This window comes from Mus musculus, chromosome 10 (assembly GCF_000001635.26).
Source record: "Mus musculus strain C57BL/6J chromosome 10, GRCm38.p6 C57BL/6J".
In the NCBI taxonomy this organism is placed as follows: domain Eukaryota; kingdom Metazoa; phylum Chordata; class Mammalia; order Rodentia; family Muridae; genus Mus; species Mus musculus.
In genome coordinates this window covers 63,234,368-63,252,576 of record NC_000076.6, presented here as the reverse complement: position 1 = coordinate 63,252,576, position 18,209 = coordinate 63,234,368, and the positions used below count along the sequence as shown (strand labels likewise).

Sequence of the window (18,209 nt, the reverse complement as noted above, 5' to 3'; positions counted from 1 at the left end):
AAATAAAGTTTAAAAAATCTTGAATATTAAATTATCACTTGTCAACAATTTCAAATTTTTTGGATTATCTTATTTTGTTTATATTTGTCTACATGTATGTTTGGGTATGACATGCATACCAAAGGAGGTGGTTTCCCAAGGAGGCCAGAAGAGGGTATTGATTTACCTAGGGAACTAGAATTACAGATGGTCCTCTGGAAGAGCAGCCAGGTACACTTAAAGGGTGGGCTATCACTCCAGCCCCTCAAATTTTTTTTAATATGGAAAATAATTATTTAACTATCATTGAAAACAGGTTGAGAAAAACATTCTTAATTTGTAATCAGAAACATAAGAAAGTATGCAAAAAAGAATACTTTTGCAAGATGTCATTACACTGATTTTTGCCTTCTTAGACTTGTCAATTTTTCCACCAAGAATATGTACTACTTTTTAACCAGAAAAAGATATTTAAAAAAAAAACAAAAAACAAAAAACCGTAGATCAGAATTGTATAAAAAAGGAACAAATCAGTCTAAACCTATATACTGATAAAGGATCGAGGACCTAGGGTATAGAACAATGGTACTGTATACTTACTTATTAGTATGGTATATATTAGTTTAATATATATATATATATATTAGACCCTGGGCTCTCTCTCCAGCACTTCAAATTACAGTAAGAAAGTATTAGTTTTGAATAGTATGTAGAAAATGTGTTACTAAAGAGTCTTAAGAATAAAAAATAAAACAATACCATGCTAGAAAATAAGACAGAAGATTAAGTCCAGATAAATAAAATTTTAGCAGTACTAATGGTTAGGAAATTCCCCTTTTATAACTAGAACAAATTTGTTTTGATTTTTGTTGGTGAGAATGTATCTCTAGGCTGATCCCGTGACAGAGCTCCAAATACTGCCAGGAGAGAGCTGGTCTCCCAGGAGTGCCAACACACCTGTGAGCACAGGTAAGACCACCACTTCTGCTTTGAGGGACCCGCCCAGAGCCATAAGGACACAGGAACCAAGGAACAGCTGGGAACAGGATCCTTCTGGTTTCTGTGTGCACCCCAGAGCTGACCCTATGCCACAGCTCTCCATATCCAAATTCCCCCCAAGAGAACTGGTCTCCCAGTAGTGCGGACACACAGGCTTGCAGGAGGGACAAGCCACAGTCAGAGACAGTCAGATCAGCTACCACAGAGAATGTATCTCTATATAACATAGTCTGGTATCCAAGTCTTGATCCTTTTGCTGTAAACCCAGTGTTGAAATTACGAGTGAATCCCACTATGACTAGCAAATGTTTTATATTTTTATATGTTGTCTAGACACAGCACCGTTTTCCTTGTTTGTATTATTGCCTTGCTTTCTAGCAACAAAGTGTGAGTGCAACAGAAAGGAGAGAGCAGGGGCTTGCTACTGTATATGGCTCCTTTTACTGATCCTTATCCTACACAATCTCACCCAAATCATGTGTACTGTCACAATGTCTGTGTTGGGATATTTTTTTAAATATCCCAACATTCAATAATATGCTTTATAGTTTAGAAAAATGGGAATCACTCTTATTTCTTCACAACAACTTTTAACACAGAGTGCATGAGAATCATGCTACATATATACAGAATACTGAGAATGGAAGCCTAAGAAGCCTCTAAGGAAGATAGGTATGGTGGTGTCCTTTCTTTAATCCCAGCACACTGAAGGCAGAAGCAGGCAGATCTCTGCTAAACTGGAGGCAAGCCTAGTCTATACAGCAAGTTCACGGCCAGCCAAAGGTTCACAGTGAGACCCTATCACAAAAACTAGAACAACAAAATCTGAGTAATAATACGAACTGACTCCTCAGGCTGCCATCTGATGTTATTCCTTGGTATTCACCCAAACTGTGAAACCAAATTTTACGACATTTGTGCATGTGTGTCTCTGTGTGTGTATGTGTGTGTAAGAGAGAGCGTGTTTTATAAAGCATAAACCTATGCATCCCAGAGACAGCCCTGACACAACATAACTAAGTAGCCTAAGTTCGAATGCCAGCCACCCAATCAACCCTGCACTGCAATCACTACAGCCTTCTGATGGACCAGCAAACAGTCAAGACAATAAAGGAATATATGATAAAACAAAACAGAAATAAGAAAAGTGAGCTTTGTTTGTCTAAATGTTCTTGGGGTTGGGTGTAGTTGAGTGTCAGAGTGCTTGCTTAACATGTATGAGGCGCTAGGTTTGATTTACAGCGTAACAAAAAAGTAAAAAATACTGCTTCTACCACACAGTGGCATAATGCAATCTTGGTGAAATACTGATTCACTTCAACAGGCCATCTAATAGAATGGCAAAGGAACAATCTGCATTAGTGTTTGATCTGCCTCGGCAGAAGCTATTATTATAAATAACGCTAAACATAAGCACAATTTAGTGAATAAAGTAGGAGACTGGTAGGGTTAAGCTTTCAGATTCAATCTATAGCTCTTCACCAGCCACCTGCTGTTTGACAAGTTACTTACCAACTTGTGCTGCCATTTCTCCGAAAACTTATCCCCTAAGATGAGGATAATTCTTGCAATTTGTGTCACAAGCATTTTGAAAGGAACCATGAATTATTGTGTAATGCTCTTGAGATTCCTCAGATGTGGGGTCCTATACAAAGTAAAGTATTATTATACATCTCTCTAACAGTAGCATCTGTTTGTACTATGACTTTCCCCTACACCTGCGCTGTGATTCCTGGGCACTGATTCTCATAGTGCTCAAAGCATGTCTGACATCCTGACCTAGGTAATTCTTTTTTCCAAGTCTTTGTATAACCTACATCTTTCTCTTCCTTAGAAGGTATTATGAAAACTAAGACTTATAAAACCCATTGAGCTTCAATCTTGTATGTTTTGATAAAATAAGAAATATGTGAGATAATTTGGTATTCTAATCTGCAAATAATTTACCATATTTATGTATTTCCTACACTGTTTTAAAGAAACCCAGCTGTATATAAAAGGACATTTCACTTATGTTGTATGAACAGAAAGAATAGGTCAGAACGTGAGGACTCAAGAAAGGGAAGCAAGTAGCTACTGCTGGGACCAAAATGCTTTCGCCGGGATGACTAATGACTAACAGCAGGCAGTGTGCGAGCCTCAATGAGATACTACATTTGAAAGAACTTGGAGAACCACAGAAAGCTACCTACAATCACTTTAACAAAATTATAGCATCATTTACAATCATAAAATAGCTTAGTATTACTTCTACCATGAAACCAGTAAAAACACGTCAACAAGTTGTAACTAAATATATTGTGAGTAAATAAACCTGTTAGGAAAAATATACTTTTAAATCGTCCTAAGTAAATCTAGAAGTATGTGAATAAAACAATTCATTTAAATGGACAGATATAACACACTGAATAAATGTATTTATTTGTAAGCTATGAATTAAGAAACTGAGAAACTAGCTTTTAAAAGTATTTTTAGAAGTTCTTACATAGGAAAAAAAATGCATGAAGGTGAAAAAGACATTCATTTTTCTAGCACTAATTCGGAAAGGTCTCTAAATAAGATAGGTATGGTGGTGTCCTTTCTTTAATCCCAGCACACAGAAGGCAGAAGCAGGCAGATCTCGCTAAATTGGAGGCAAGCCTAGTCTATATAGCAAGTTCAAGGCCAGCTAGAGGTTCATACCTATGTAAGAGACCAGAGATGGACATGGACTTAACCCACACTCTTAGTATAATAAAAGGGTGTCAGAAAGTGTTTATATGATTCCTAAAATATCCAGAATGGAAAACTTTCCCAACAGGTTACAGGTCCGAACTACTAAACAGCAAGGCCAACTCCTACAGTAAGCCACGTGACTTGAGTAACTAATCCTTTTTTTTTTTTTTCCGAGACAAGGTTTCTCTGTATAGCCCTGGCTGTCCTGGAACTCACTTTGTAGACCAGGCTGGCCTCGAACTCAGAAATCCGCCTGCGTGAGCCACCTCACCTGGCTGAGTAACTAATCCTTAATGATACTAAATTCTGTTCCTTCATTACAACTATTTGCTATGGTTATAAAGCCAGTCTATGTAAAGAAATAATTCTTGGCTTTTCTCTACTTTCTTTGTAGACTTGAGTAAAGCTCTGATAAAAGAACTGCCTGTGACTCAGACAGATAAAAAGACTAGTCAATTATCAAGTCTTTCAAACCAATTAAATTAAGTTCTGACAATCCCTCATCTTTAAACTCACCCCTCAAATTTAGCAATTTATAAAAGGAACAGGGAAAGCACATTTAAAACATTGAAGAACCATTCCAAAGAGAACTTTAGTTAAAACATTATTAAGGTTTACCACTCATGCACTTGAAACAAAAACTGAGGTTGAAAGCTGAAATCCTGTCAGAGCAATCACACCTCCTTGAGTTCTTCCATCTCTAGTTACACTTCAAGGTACCAGAGAACCAGGACTTTTGTTTAGATCAGAGCCCTCCTGCTCCCCCACTAACCCCTTTTATAAATAAAATAAAATAAAAATAAAAAAATAAATAAAATAAAATAAAATAAAAAATAAAATAAAATAAAATTCTATAGCACCAGACTTATTTACTAGCTATTTACACAACTACAGACAGAATTAAACCATTATTCCTTTCACTCAATCACACATATTTTTCTCATCAAATTCCCAAGGCTTGAAATACATATAATATCATGGAAAATTTCAATTCTCTTCAGTTACTTCCATTTATGTATGTCTTAACTCCCAATTGAAACTCTAAATCTCTGAAAAACAATGCTCTTTTTTCTTTCCTTTTTCCTTTTCTAGGGACTGTTTGCTACGTCCTGGACACCAACGAGTCAATCTAAAGTGGAAGCACACTCTTCAACTTTGCATTACGAAATAATGCTTCCGGGATGAATTCACAGAAGACAGAGATGTCACAATACAGCCATCACAATGTCAACAAGACCAAAACACACCCAGCTTTCCCCAAACACATCCCTGCGGTTTAAGTTATACTTCCTACTGGTACACGTGGAGGTGGGGTGGGGAGACAGGAGGGCTCTGATCTAAACAACACTAAAATAACACCATGAAAACCTCAACCTGCCGTAGCATTCCCACATAAGCAAAATGTACAGATAGTAAATTACCACCCACAACCACCTCAGTGCCCGAGATTATGAAAATCTGGTATAATTAAGAGATTCTTTCGTGAAATGTAATACAAGAAAATTCATCTGCTTTGAGTTCTACAATAATTAGACCCACTTTATTAAGGAAATGCTCTCATTCATTAAAATCAAGTTACATATCATGAGGTAATAAGTTACAGGCTATGAGAAGAGATTAAGATCCTACCCACAAAGAATAAAAGGTACAGTATCTGCAAATTAAGAGTACTAGGTGTTAAGGATGGCAGTGGTGGAGAGATGGTATGAAAGATACTTCAATTAATTGCCTGAGTGTTTATACCTATGTTGATCTCTCAAAACAAGACCACCAAAAACAAACAAACAAAAAAAAAAAACCCAAAAAAAACCAAAAAGAAAACCAACCAACCAACTAAACACCTCCTACAATGGGATGACAGAGAACAAGGATTACCACAGGGAACGCCTAAGTGTGTTACTGTGACAAACAGCACGGCAGCTTTCTCCTCTGAATTTACTGCCTTCCTGTAGGAGCTTTGGGTTATCACAACTGAGAGCAAAATATCTAATAATTCCACCTCAAATGTGTTACTACCCAATTTTAAATACAACATCCAGAAAAACACCATGAAATCTGACCAAATGTTTCCAATGCTTATTACCTGATAAATTATTTTACATTGTGCTTAGATCTCTCTCCATAGTCAGACCTGGCATTCACAACCCTTTAAAAGCTAGCACTGAAAACGTGGAAGCAGCAACTAGGGGATTAAACAGTACTTCTAACTAAGCAACAAAACATTACATACCTAAAGTAAAATGGGGAATAAAATGGAAGAATTATAATTTACACAAGTAAATGAAAATAAAAAGCTTTTACCATCCCCCCATGAGTACAGAATCATCACAGAGAACAAATTAGGAATTCAAAATCTGTTCAAGGTAGCTGAACTTATTAAAGATTTTGATAACTTTATAGTCTATATAAAAGAAAACAAACACTGAAGTCTAGGGTTTTTTGTTACTGTTTTCAACCACTAGTAGTAGTAATAAATAAAAACAAACAAACAACCACACACACACACCCACCCACCCACACCCACCCACCCACCCACCCACACCCACACCCCCCCCCACACCACACACACACACACACACACACACACACACAATGTACTTCTTAAGCAGCACAGGAAGGTCAAGAGTATGTTTCACTTTTACTTTGCTTTTAAATCTTGAAAAAGCCTGTAAGTTTAGGATTTACAGAGGTCATACAAAACACCATTTCAAGAGTGAAATAAATGATCAATTATTAGAAATAGAGAAATGTCCCGTACCTGGTTTCTTTCTGGACTTTTCATGACCTAGCTGTCCTAGATCATTACATCCACATGTGTACACAGTCCCATCATCCAGGACAAACACAGTGTGCCTGAGTCCACAGCCTACATCTCGGACCTTTTTGTTCACGAAAAAGTCACTTCTCCTGGGCTCTAGTACAATTTCTTCATCAATTCCTCCCAAACCTAGTTGTCCATAGGATGCATTGCCCCAGCACAACATGCTTGGAATGACCTTGGTCTTCCAGTTTCAATACAAAAGTCCCTTCTGAAACACTGGAAACTGGGAGGTACCCTATGTCTGAGGAGAAAAACAAAAGTTAGTAAGACCTCAAAGCAAGCTGCTCTCTCATCGAGTGTTAAGCTAAAATGAGGACTGCACTTGTTTAATACTTATAATATGCTTGGGGTGACAGTCAGTTCTCTCAGTTTTAAAGGGCCATATACAAATGTTTAGGAAATGACATCACCTTCTACTATTCTTTGCAAAACTTAAAACAGTAACTGGCTTTAACTCTGCTATATAAGTACTCTAATGAAATTAGGTTTTCGTGTTTACATACATTTAATGAGAACAGTAAATAAGGCATGTGTCCAATGCCCAAACAAGCAAGTATCCAGCCAACTGCAGAAACATAATCTTCCAGTCCCCCACAGAACAATCTGATACCTACCTCCACATCAACAGAAAATGGAAGTTCTTATCTGTAACATAAATAAAAACAATAATGGAACTTTAGAAAAAAAATAACAATTTAAAGTAGACTATTCTCATTATTTGTACTAATAAGCTATGTACAAAATTAGAAATTATCAAGTCGTAATTTCAAACAATCGACTCCATTTTATAAGTCAAAATGCTAAGGTCGAGAACTCACTCTACTAATTTAATTTTAAAACCAAATCAATGTGATTATAATACATACCTCTAGGAAAATTACTTAAAGATGAAAAACAATCACAGGACTGCTGAGTTTTTTTTCCAAACAAGACCAGGTTGGAGGCAGGGTTAACTTTTGATAGGAAAATCTATATAACTTCTGCGCTTGAAAGACATACATTAAGGGGCTGAGAGATGTCTCTTTTAAAGGATCCTGATTCAATTCCCAGCACCCACATGGCTGCTCTCTGTGTGTAACTCCTCCCAGGGAATCAATCCTACGCCCTCTACTGGCTTCCTGCACTACGGGCACGCATGGTGCACAAACAAGTGAGGGAATCCTCCATTAACATTAAAAAAAAAAAAAAAACCCTTTACATTTCTTTAAAAAGCATGGTGCATTAAGAAGCATTAATAGAAGTCAGTCTTATCCTTGCTGTCCAAAATCACCTAAATTCCTTTCGCTGAATCTGAGGTTTCAAAACATAATTTTCTTGCATTTATGTTTATTTAGAAAGTGCCGAAGCTGTCTCACTCCACTCCTATCAGAAAAAGTTTGGGACACCAAAACTCGAAAGTTCCAGAGAGTTCTGCATTGTCTTTCCCTATCTCTCTCTCTGTGTTTTCAAGGCTAGCATCAGACAGGAACATAGCTCCGATTTCAATGCGCTTCGTTTGGGTACCCTTTTTTTTTTCCTCCAAAAAGTCAGAACCAGTATGGGAAAGACGTTCTCTCGCCAGCAACAGGTAGGAGAACGCAAGGCAGTTTGGTTTCCTCTTTCTCTGACCATGCACCTCACGATCAGCTCCCGCGGCCCGGGGCAGAGGAATGGTCTGCACACACCCAGCCTCACGGGCCGGCCAGCCAAACTCCCGCAGCTACCTATGGGCGAGCCGGGGAGAGGGTTCACCCCACCGGGCTCAGCCCCACGGCCTCGGCCCCAGGGAGACCCTTTCCCCGAGGGCGGTGCACCACTCCGGCCCCGGAAAACGTTGAGGACGCTGGCGCCCTTCCCCAAGGCCCCAGCGGAGCTCGCCTCCGTCACACTACCCCGAACCCACGGGGGGCAACGACTCACCGGGTCTCTCAGGGCAGGGAGAGCCCTAAGCGATGGAGGACGGACGCTCCCTGGACCTCTGGGCGGCTCTCCAGCTCCCAAGACCTTCCTCCTTCAGCCGGCCGCGGCGATTACCACGGCTCCTCCGACGTCCCCGACCGCAGCTCCGCTGCCTCTGCTGCCCGGCTCGCCCGTGAAACTTTCCCAGGCTCCTCCGAGAAACGCTGCCGCCAGCACTCTCCGGACCGAGAGACAAGCCGTCAGCGACCCGGATGGAGCGGGAGGGGAAGGGCTGGCGGTGAGCAGGGCGGAGACCACGAGGGGTGGAGAGAGCTGAGGGAGAGGCTGGCGACGAGGGAGAGCCAGGCGACAAGGGAGAGGGGCGGTGGTTTCGCGGGGGAGGGGGGAGGGGAGGGGCTGGCCGGAAGTGAGCCGGGGAGCATGCGCGACCCCGCCCACTTCCCCATTCGTGCGCCTGCGCGGGAGACCTCCCAGGGTTCGTCTGATCCAGGAGCCTGCGCAGTGTTGCGGTTCCCTGCTCTAAGACGCTAATGCAGCCGGCTAGGGCTAGAAGCTGTCAAATGTATTTTCTTTCTTCCTCTTCTTCTTCTTCTTCTTTTTTTTTTTTGTTCTTGTCCGTGTGTTTTTAACAATGCTTCGGCGTTGACAAGTGAAAATTTCATTTTGGTTTGTCTTTCTGCTTGGAGGGTTTTAGCCTTTTCATAATTTTATTCTACCTTTCCTAATTTTGGTTTTGAAGTAGCAGACGAAACCATCACAAATACGGTTAGAAAAGCCGATGATGACTCATTTTAAACCCTTAAACTCATCTGAACCTAATTTGAACATGTAAGATATATTGCTAGCAATGGAGCAATGGCTTAGTCTAATCTTACTGAATGTCAACATCTTTGCTTCAGGTTCCGGAACAGTGTTGGCTCACGTTTTCAGCTAACTTCTTGGAAGATACGAGGTTAAATTACCCAAACTCTTTCACTCAGAGAAAAACAGGGCTTACAGCTACAGTTCCTGCTTCATGAAAACGAAATCCAGATTTCACAGGCCAATTTTAACATCATCTTGATACTAAATCTGTGTGTGTTGTGGTCTCAAAAAAGGACCCAGTGAATGAATGGAGGACAATTTGTTGGAACAAGAAAAAGATTTGCTCGGTAAGCCGCCAAGACCAAGAGCATGGAGTAGCTTGCTGACATTTTAACCTTTTAAACAGAGGTTCCATGCTCTCTTTATCCTTAGGAGGAAACTCCGTAGCTATCAATCTCTGAGTGTGTGTCAATCGTGAAGAAGTGGGGAGGGGCGGGGGGTAGTCCCATGCTAAACAACTGTACTGCTAGCTTAGAGTGAAGGAAGCTCAAGACCTTTCCAGCAGAGGATAGGTGTAAATAAAATGACAGCCTCATTTTAAAAAAAAGAGACCTTGAAACGCAGTTTTGAAACTGTATAGTAGTTAGTTTTACACAGCGTTATGGCTTTACTGGGTGCTTTAGCCAGCTAAGCATGGCACTAAAGCTAAGTTTGGCTGTCTTCAAACTTGTGGACCCTCCCTTCAGAATGGTTAAGATTGCAGGTGTAGGCCATAGCACCTGGCTTATACCAACCATACTAGAGCCTGGTTGTTTGTTTGTTTGTTTTGGGTTTGTTTGTTTGTTTGTTTGTGGTTTTTCGAGACAGGGTTTTTCTGTATAGCTCTGGCTGTCCTGGAACTCATTTTGCAGACCAGGCTGGCCTCGAACTCAGAAATCCGCCTGCCTCTGCCTCCCAAGTGCTGGGATTAAAGGCGTGCGCCACCACACCGGGCTGAGCCTGGTATTTTTGAATGAATGTTAACAATCTGTGTAGTCAACCACAGTACACAGGTTGGTTGTTTTTATTTAAAAGTATGTTTCAGATTAGGAGATGGTTACTGATGTGTTTATTAAAAGATAAAGAAGTATTAATATATGTTCAATGGGGGTGAGGTGAGGTGTGGGGGAGGGGGTACCTCAGCAGGCCCATGCCAAGGCATCCCTTTCCCCTGAGAGACCAGCCGCACAAGGGTAGAGTATAGAATAGAGCTTATTCAGGGCATGGGGAGGGGAGTTAGAGGGTTGTAGAGGCAGAGAAAGGAGAGAGAGAGAGAGAGAGAGAGAGAGAGAGAGAGAGAGAGAGAGGGAGGAAGAGGCCAGCCATAACTGTGTGGAGAGAGAAAGGAAGGGAATGGGGAGAGGGAGGGAGAAAGAGGGCAAGAGAGAGAGGCCAGAGAGAGCACAGGGGGCAAACAGCCTCTTTTATAGTGGGTCAGGCCTACCTGGCTATTGCCAGGTTAACTGTGGGGAGGAGCATGTATGGCTATTGCCAGGTAGCTGTGGGGTGGAGTTTAGACAGAATGCTAACAGTTACTGATTGTTCTATGTAAATTAATTTCCTGGACTACAACAAATTACCCCAAATCAAGTCTCTTAAAACAATAGAAAATTGTTGTCTTCCATTTTAGCAGTCAGAGTCTAAAAGGCGGCCACGGGCTGATTCCCTCTGGTTTTAAGGGGAGAATTTTTTCCTGTGTTTCTCTCTGGCTTCTGGTGACTGCCACAGGTCCTTGGCAAGCCTTGTGGAAGTAGATCACCCTGATTCCTTCTTCCACCTTACACTTGATGTTTTCCCCTGAATGTCTAAACTCAAGTTTCTCCTTCTCTAAGGATGCCAGCGACTGGATCAGGGCCCACATTAATGCAATATGAACTCGTTGTCTTAAAGGGATTGTATCTACAAAGATCTTATTTCCCAGTAAGATCACATAGGCTCCCTGGGGTTCAGATTGCAGACTACCACAGTATGTAAAAGAAGTATTGCAACTCCATTTTGGAGACCCTGACCTAAGTTTGAACTCAGTTGAACTAACAGGCTGGTACCTAACATTAGTTTCCAAGTTGCCCCCTCCCCCAACAAAACCTGAGCCTAGCTCCAGTTTCTAGCCTAACCCTCAACAAGACCAGTGTCTCTAGGTTATTCCCACAACAAACCTGTACCCCCCAGGTTACCAGCCCACCCCCTGCCTAACAACCACCAATGCAGAGGGGAGCAGAAACTGAGTTTATGATATGACTCCCAGCACCAGCCAATTATGTTAAAGGCCACAGGAACTTCCCAATTATATACTTAAACACCACCCCCCACTTGCTGCTTACTATAAAGTCTTGCCCCAATTTGGGGCTTCCCCACCACCAAAACTGTCCTGCGTTGGAGGAACCCAAGCTAGCTGAAATAGAATTTTTAAAAAACCCTGCTGTGATGCTGTGAGTTACATCAGAACGGCTCCTGGCTGGGGAGCTGGGGGGAGGGGGATTCAACCCTTCCCTGGCACTACAGTATAAAATGGTAAAATACTTAAGAAAAGAAAGCATAGTTTCAGCATTGGGATGTGAGAGCACTCCCATACTTTCTCATTGCTTAATTCTTTCGTAGTCATTTTGGTTTTTTTAAGACAAGATCTAATTTTTCTGTCAGGACTACCATCAAACAGAAGTACATTGCAAACCATAGTAAAGGAGAGAACTTAGAATCCTTGATATAGGATGGACAGTGAAAGTCTCCATGGAGGAGTTGTCTTTAAAGATGAAAACTAAGGGGCCAGAGACGTGGTTCCTATGCTTAAGACCACTGGCTGCTCTTGCAGAGACCTGAGTTCAGTTCCCACCAACCATATGGTGGCTCACAGCATCTATAACTCAATTTCTAGGGTGTCTGATGTCTTCTTTTGACTTTCTCAGACACGAGGTGCAGGCAAAACATACCCATAAAATAAATCTGGGAGGGGGGGGAAGGAAAATGAAGGAATAGGAAAGACTTGTGAGGTAGAAGCAATAGAATAAGGACTTCACGGTCATCCTCAGCTACACTCACTGGCGTACCTGAGTGTCACTGGTGTACCTGAGTCTCACAGGCATACCTGAGTCTCACTGGCGTACATGAGTCTCACAAGCATACATGAGTCTCACAAGCATACATGAGTCTCAGGGTCGGGAAATAGATAGGTAGAAATCCATCCCTAGGAAGAAATGAGAAAACCAAAATGGTCTCCTAACCTTGAATGAAACCACTGAGGTAGGAAAGAACTTGATGTTTCTGAGGAACTGAAAGAAGATTGTTGTAGGTCAAGCACAGCAGCAGTAGACATGTTTGGAGGTAGGTAGAAGGCATAATTCAGACAGAAAGTCAATCAAGTAGGGCATGAGCAAGAAATTCATGCCAAGGAAAGAGGAATGTAGCAACCAGAGGAGCTAAGGGGGAAAAAGGGAACAACTGGTGTGGAACAGAACAGTTGCTGAGATAGGGAGAGGCGAGGCGAAGGAGATTAAGTTGTCACCCTTTTGCAGTGATCCAAATGGACCTTAGTAATGGTGGAGGCCAAAACAGCAGAAACAGAGATTGTGTGAAGAAGGTTGAAGTCAATTTGCTTTCTGTCTTCTGCCTGCTCACCTGCTGCCCCTGTCCTCACTGAAGAACCACACCCTGCAAGGTCCCTGACACCTGTTTGATGTGGTGCTGGCTTTCCTCAGTCCACCCTGGCATTGATCAGTGACTGACTAGAATCTGCTAGTGTCTTGCTAGAATGAACCTGTGACGATCTATGAGAACCAACCAGTAGCCCATTGGAATCAACTAGTAAGCCATTAGAATCCGTGGTCTAGAGTTGACTGTGGATCCAGGCATTTGTGATAAGGTGGTCTTAGCCACAAGTCTAGAGGAAGCCATGGAGCACAATTCAACCTGTGCCCTAGACCTAGAGTCAACTATGTGCACATTCTAGGAACGTCTGTGTCCTTCACACAGATGAGACCTTCAGCTTTCTGAAAGATGCCAAACAGACTACAGATTCAGAATTCAGACCACGAAAATAGTTTGGAAGTAGGTTTCATTCCAGTTCATGGAATATTACAGGAGGAGAAGCTGAGGCCAAGACATTGGGTTTTCAGATGCACTAGACGTCGACGGTATTAGCAGCTAAGAAAGAGTGTGTTTCCTTCCAGAGAGGACTGGAGTTCAACTCCCAGAACCCATGTTAGGCACATGACACATACTCACAGACACACTAATAAAATAAGACTTAACAATAAAACTGAGGGCACCCTGAAGTCAAGACATCCAGCTTACTGACTTCACCTCTTGACTTTTTACTTTTTTTTGAATCCCTGAAAGTATTTCTTCATAAAATAAAATGGATATCAAAAACAAAAGCAAAAGCAAACATGTTTAAAAACTTGCTTTGCCGGGCGTGGTGAAGTGAACTGCAGGTTTCCAGACAACACAGATGGGAGTTGCTCCAAAGAACCTTTCTACACTGGTCCACTTCCCCTGTATCCTTTCTTTGCCACTACCTCTGGTGGGTGGTGGGTTGCAAGAAAGGTTAAAGCACTTTATAATCATCATTAAAAATAGGGTGTGAGGCCGGGCGGTGGTGGCGCACACCTTTGATCCCAGCACTTGGGAGGCAGAGGCAGGCGGATTTCTGAGTTCGAGGCCAGCCTGGTCTACAGAGTGAGTTCCAGGACAGCCAGGGCTACACAGAGAAGCCCAGTCTCGAAAAACAAACAAACAAACACAACAACAACAAAACCCTTGCTTTGTGGATAGGTTTACCAGGGTTGCACTAGGTGGTTTATAAGAGACTGGCAAGGCCACTAGACGCCTTATCAGCAACTGGCTGAGTGACTAATACCATTTACAAAGATGAAAAGGATTGAAGTTTGCCTAACACGAGGTTTTGCTTTAGTTTTGTTGTTGTTCAGTTTGGGGTTTTGAGACAGGGTTTCTCTGTGTAGCCCTGGCTGTCCTAGAACTCGCTTTGTAGACCAGGCTGTCCTCATACTCAAAGATCTGCCTTCCTCTGCCTCTGAGTGCTGGGGTTACAGGCATGTGTTGCAATGGCCTGGCAGCATTAGCATTTTATGAGACAGGGCCTCACTATGTAACCTTGGCTAGCCTGGACCTTGCCATGTAGACACGCCTAGCCTTGAATCTGCACCAATCCTTCAGCTTCCATTTTGGGTGTTCTGGGATTATAGGTGTATGCTACAACGTCCTGATGGAAGATAAGTTTTGACAAAAGAAAATCTTGATTTTTTTTAAAAAAGATTTATTTTATGTATATGAGGACACTGTCACTGTCTTCAGACACACGGGAAGAGGGCATCAGATCCCATTACGGATGGTTGTGAGCCACCATGTGGTTGCTGAGAATCAACTCCAGGTCCTCTGGAAGAGCAGTCAATGCTCTTAGCCACTGAGCCAGCTCCCCAGCCCCAGTCTTGATATTTTTATAATTAAGTTTTGAAACTACCATACTACCACAAATGGGGTGTCTTAAGTAACAGAATTTATTCAATAGCATAAGTTACTTAATTTAGGGTTGGTATATAGCAAGCACAAGAATTTGGGTTTCATCCCCATTACCACAAAAGAAAGAAACATAACCTAAATAATTTATTATCTCACAGTTCTGAAAGCTGGAAGTCCATGATGAAGATGTAGGCTGTTTTTTTTTTTTTGTTTTGTTTTGTTTTTGGTTTCTTGGGTTTTTGGGGGGGGGGTGTGGGGGATTATTGTTTTGTTTTTCTAGGAATGAAAAAAAAAGTCCCCCTTCCTCAGCTTGCAAATGGCCACCTCCTTGCTCTGAGGTCTTCTGTCTGCATTCTTTCTACTAGTCCTGTCTTTGTCCTTGTAAAGCCATGAATCATAATGGGTTAGGTCAATCCCTGTGACCTAACTTTAATTACCTCCTCCAAGAACCTGCAGACACTCCCAGCAGAGATCGAGAAGGCTTCTAAAGACGAAGCAGAGTGTAAGCAGAGTGATCTGAGGGCCCACAGTAAATGTTCCTTTTGGGGTTTTTTGTTTGTTTAGTAATTTTTATTTTTATGTATTTAGGTGTTTTGCTTACACCTATGTCTACCATATGGTTATGTGGTGTCTATAGAGGCTGGATACGGTGTCTGATCCCTTTAAGATTAAAGATGAATGTGAGCCACCACGTGGGTGCTGGGAACCAAGCCGAGGTCCTCTACTCGAGCGGCCAGCCCCTTGTTTCTTTTCTTTCTTTCTTTTTTTTTTTTCTGAGACAGTGTCCCGGACACTGTTCTATTGCTGAGAAGAGATACCATGATGAAGCCAACCCTGTGGTACCGGAGCAGGACCCCAGACTTCTTCCTGGCCCAGAGTCTGCAGCTGGAGAGCTGAGACAGCCTGCAGTGACACACTTTCTCCAACCAGGCCACACCTCCTAATTCTTGGCAAATAGAGCCACTCCCTGATGACCAAGCATTGGACTACTGTGAGCCTGCGGGGCCATTCTTAGTCACGCAGTCTTTAGCTCTATAACCCTAGCTTCCCTGAGACAGACTGTGTAGCCTAGGTCATCTTCCTCTTCCTGGCAGTGGACCGGGTTCAACCTCCAAGTCCTGGCTCTACAGGTGTTAGGAGTCACACCCTGCCCGTATTTCTTTCTTTTGAATTATTCTTAAAAAGCCCGTTGAGCTGAGAATGTAGTGCAGTTGATAGAGTGCCTGCCTAGCATTCATAATTAAATAAACCAGATATGGTGTCACTTGCAGACATCCCCAGGACTTGGGAAATAGAGGCAGGAGAATGAGTTCAAGGTTTTCTTTCTCTACCTACTATGTTCATGGTTAGCCTGAGCGACATAAGAACATACTGTATCTTTAATCTTTTCAAACCCTATTTTTTTAAGATTTATTTTATTATTATATATATGTAAGTACACTGTAGCTGTCTTCAGACACACCAGAAGAGGGTGTCAGATCTCATTACAGATGGTTGTGAGCCACCATGTGGTTGCTGGGATTTGAACTCAGGGACTTCAAAAGGGCAGTCAGTGCTTGTTGGGAGCTCTTAAGACAACTCTTGATCTCTGAATTGGGCCTCTCCCCCCCTCCCCCCGCGAAGAAAAGAGGGTCAAAAGCAGGCCACCGACGCATCAATTCCGAGATCAACCACCAGAAGTTCCAGCCCTAAATCATTGCCATGTCCTGACCACACCCTGATACCACCAGGTTCCTGCTTTCCCTAGTAACTGCCTAAGAATGTGCAATTCTATTGCCCCCCCCACCCACTGATAAGTACTTCTCCTTTTGCTTGTATTGCTCCACCCCTTCCGCTGATAAGTATCTGTACTTCCCCTTTTGCTTATGCATTTAAGCCTTGGGCTTTTCTCAATACATTTGGGGTCTTGATGCAATCCAGAATGGTTTCTGTGTCGTTATTCGCACAAGACCCTCATCTCTCTCTACCCCCCCCCCCATTTTGGTTATTAGGAGAAGGTCCCCTCGAGACCCTTGAATAACTGGACCTGCTGGACAAGTCAAGTGCTCTTAACTGCTGAGCCATCTCTCCAGCCCTCACACCCTATTTTTTGTTTTTTGTTTTGTTTGTTTTTTGTTTTGTTTTGTTTTGTTTTCAAGACAGGGTTTCTCTGTGTAGCCCTGGCTGTCCTAGAACTCACTTTGTAGACCAGGCTGCCACCATCGCCCGGCCTCACACCCTATTTTTAATGATGATTATAAAGTGCTTTAACCTTTCTTGCAACCCACCACCCACCAGAGGTAGTGGGAAAGAAAGGATACAGGAGAAGTGGACCAGTGTAGAAAGGTTCTTTGGAGCAACTCCCATCTGTGTTGTCTGGAAAGCTGCAGTTCACTTCACAGGTTAACAAGCAGCTCGATTCACTTGTAAACACCTCATGGATACACCAGCAGTCCAGTTTGGTAGAGTCGGGTTAGCAACAGTGGTGACACTACCTAGCAGAGACAGCCAGGCCTCAACCTCAGCTCAAGTAGGCAGGAGGGGCCTGGAGGGACACCAGGAGTTCTCAGCTGTGCCTCTCTCAAGTAAACGAAGATCAATGAAGACTTGAGACCCACAAGCATTGCACAGATAGCTGTACCAGCAAGCCAAGTTCTCTGTCACTCTGTGGAGTCCTATTTATACCCTCCAAACATCAAACATCAAGTGTCCTCCACATGCCTTGCCTCAGCACAGATCTAACCTCAGCAGGTGCATCAAATCAGTCCTTAGAAGCAGCAAGAAACTGCAGCACACCACCAGAAGTTTTTTGGTGCGCTTCTCTCTATGAAATCCTGACAAGTGCAGCTCAAATACGCAATGAAAGGCAGACCAATACATGCATGTTGTTAGCAAAGAATCCTTGATCACGTGTCCTTTCACAGGCTTGCTTAAGCAGAGCATCCTCTCTCCTCTGTCTGCTTCAGCGAAATGTTCCTTCACGAGTCCGCCTAAGCCTTTCACACCTGTGTCCACTTTAATGAAACATTCCTTCACGTGTTTGCCCCAGCAAAATACCATCCAACCATCTTTCCAAAGAACCCTTAGGTTTCCACTTCAACATACCTCAAAAATAAACAAAAAACCCTTTAGTTGTAGTGGGGGAGGGGTCTGGTCTTATTCTCAAGAAAGAGAAAGAGAGAGAGAAATAACTCCTAGCATATTAAAAGTAATTTTATTGATGAATTGTTATAAAATACTCCACTAAGTCAACAACATAAGAAAATAATACTTGCATCTTTTTAATTTTCACCCTTACAATTAGCCAAACCTCAATTGTCAGTCCAAATTTACTTTATGACTTCAATTTTCTTCTCTGTTTCACACTGTCTCTGTGTGAAATGGCAGTGATCTTTGAGTTGTGAAAGCCGGAACCGTCTCAAAAACATTCTTTTTATAGCCATGTGACTCTCTGTTTCCCATTAGCTAATTGTGGAAATACAACCTACAGTCAAGCAGATGG

General features: G+C 42.3%; 1 protein-coding gene and 1 long non-coding RNA gene across 14 annotated transcripts in view; one reads left to right on the top strand and one right to left on the bottom strand.

Annotated features, from left to right (window-relative positions):
- The window catches only part of Herc4 (hect domain and RLD 4), a 74,131-nt gene extending 65,305 nt beyond the window's left edge, over positions 1 to 8,826 (bottom strand). For 3 of the 13 annotated variants that reach the window (XR_380431.4, XR_003948784.1, XM_006513988.4), the window contains exons 1-3: positions 8,414 to 8,826; positions 7,129 to 7,159; positions 6,452 to 6,755 (exon numbers count right to left, since the gene is read on the bottom strand). Coding sequence is in view for 6 of the 13 variants with exons in the window: in XM_006513988.4 (XP_006514051.1) it covers positions 6,452 to 6,677 (226 nt within the window). In the remaining 7 variants the exon portion in view is untranslated. Of the gene's footprint in view, positions 1 to 2,490; positions 2,624 to 6,451; positions 6,756 to 7,128; positions 7,160 to 8,413 lie in introns of all 13 variants that reach the window. The other 10 variants (NM_030114.2, NM_026101.4, NM_001359484.1 and 7 more) reach the window with 6 other exon arrangements.
- 1700120B22Rik (RIKEN cDNA 1700120B22 gene) lies at positions 8,424 to 10,346 on the top strand. The gene is made up of 2 exons (NR_166111.1): positions 8,424 to 8,690; positions 9,313 to 10,346. It is a non-coding gene; the product is annotated as an RIKEN cDNA 1700120B22 gene (long non-coding RNA).
- Positions 10,347 to 18,209: the final 7,863 nt, after the last annotated feature.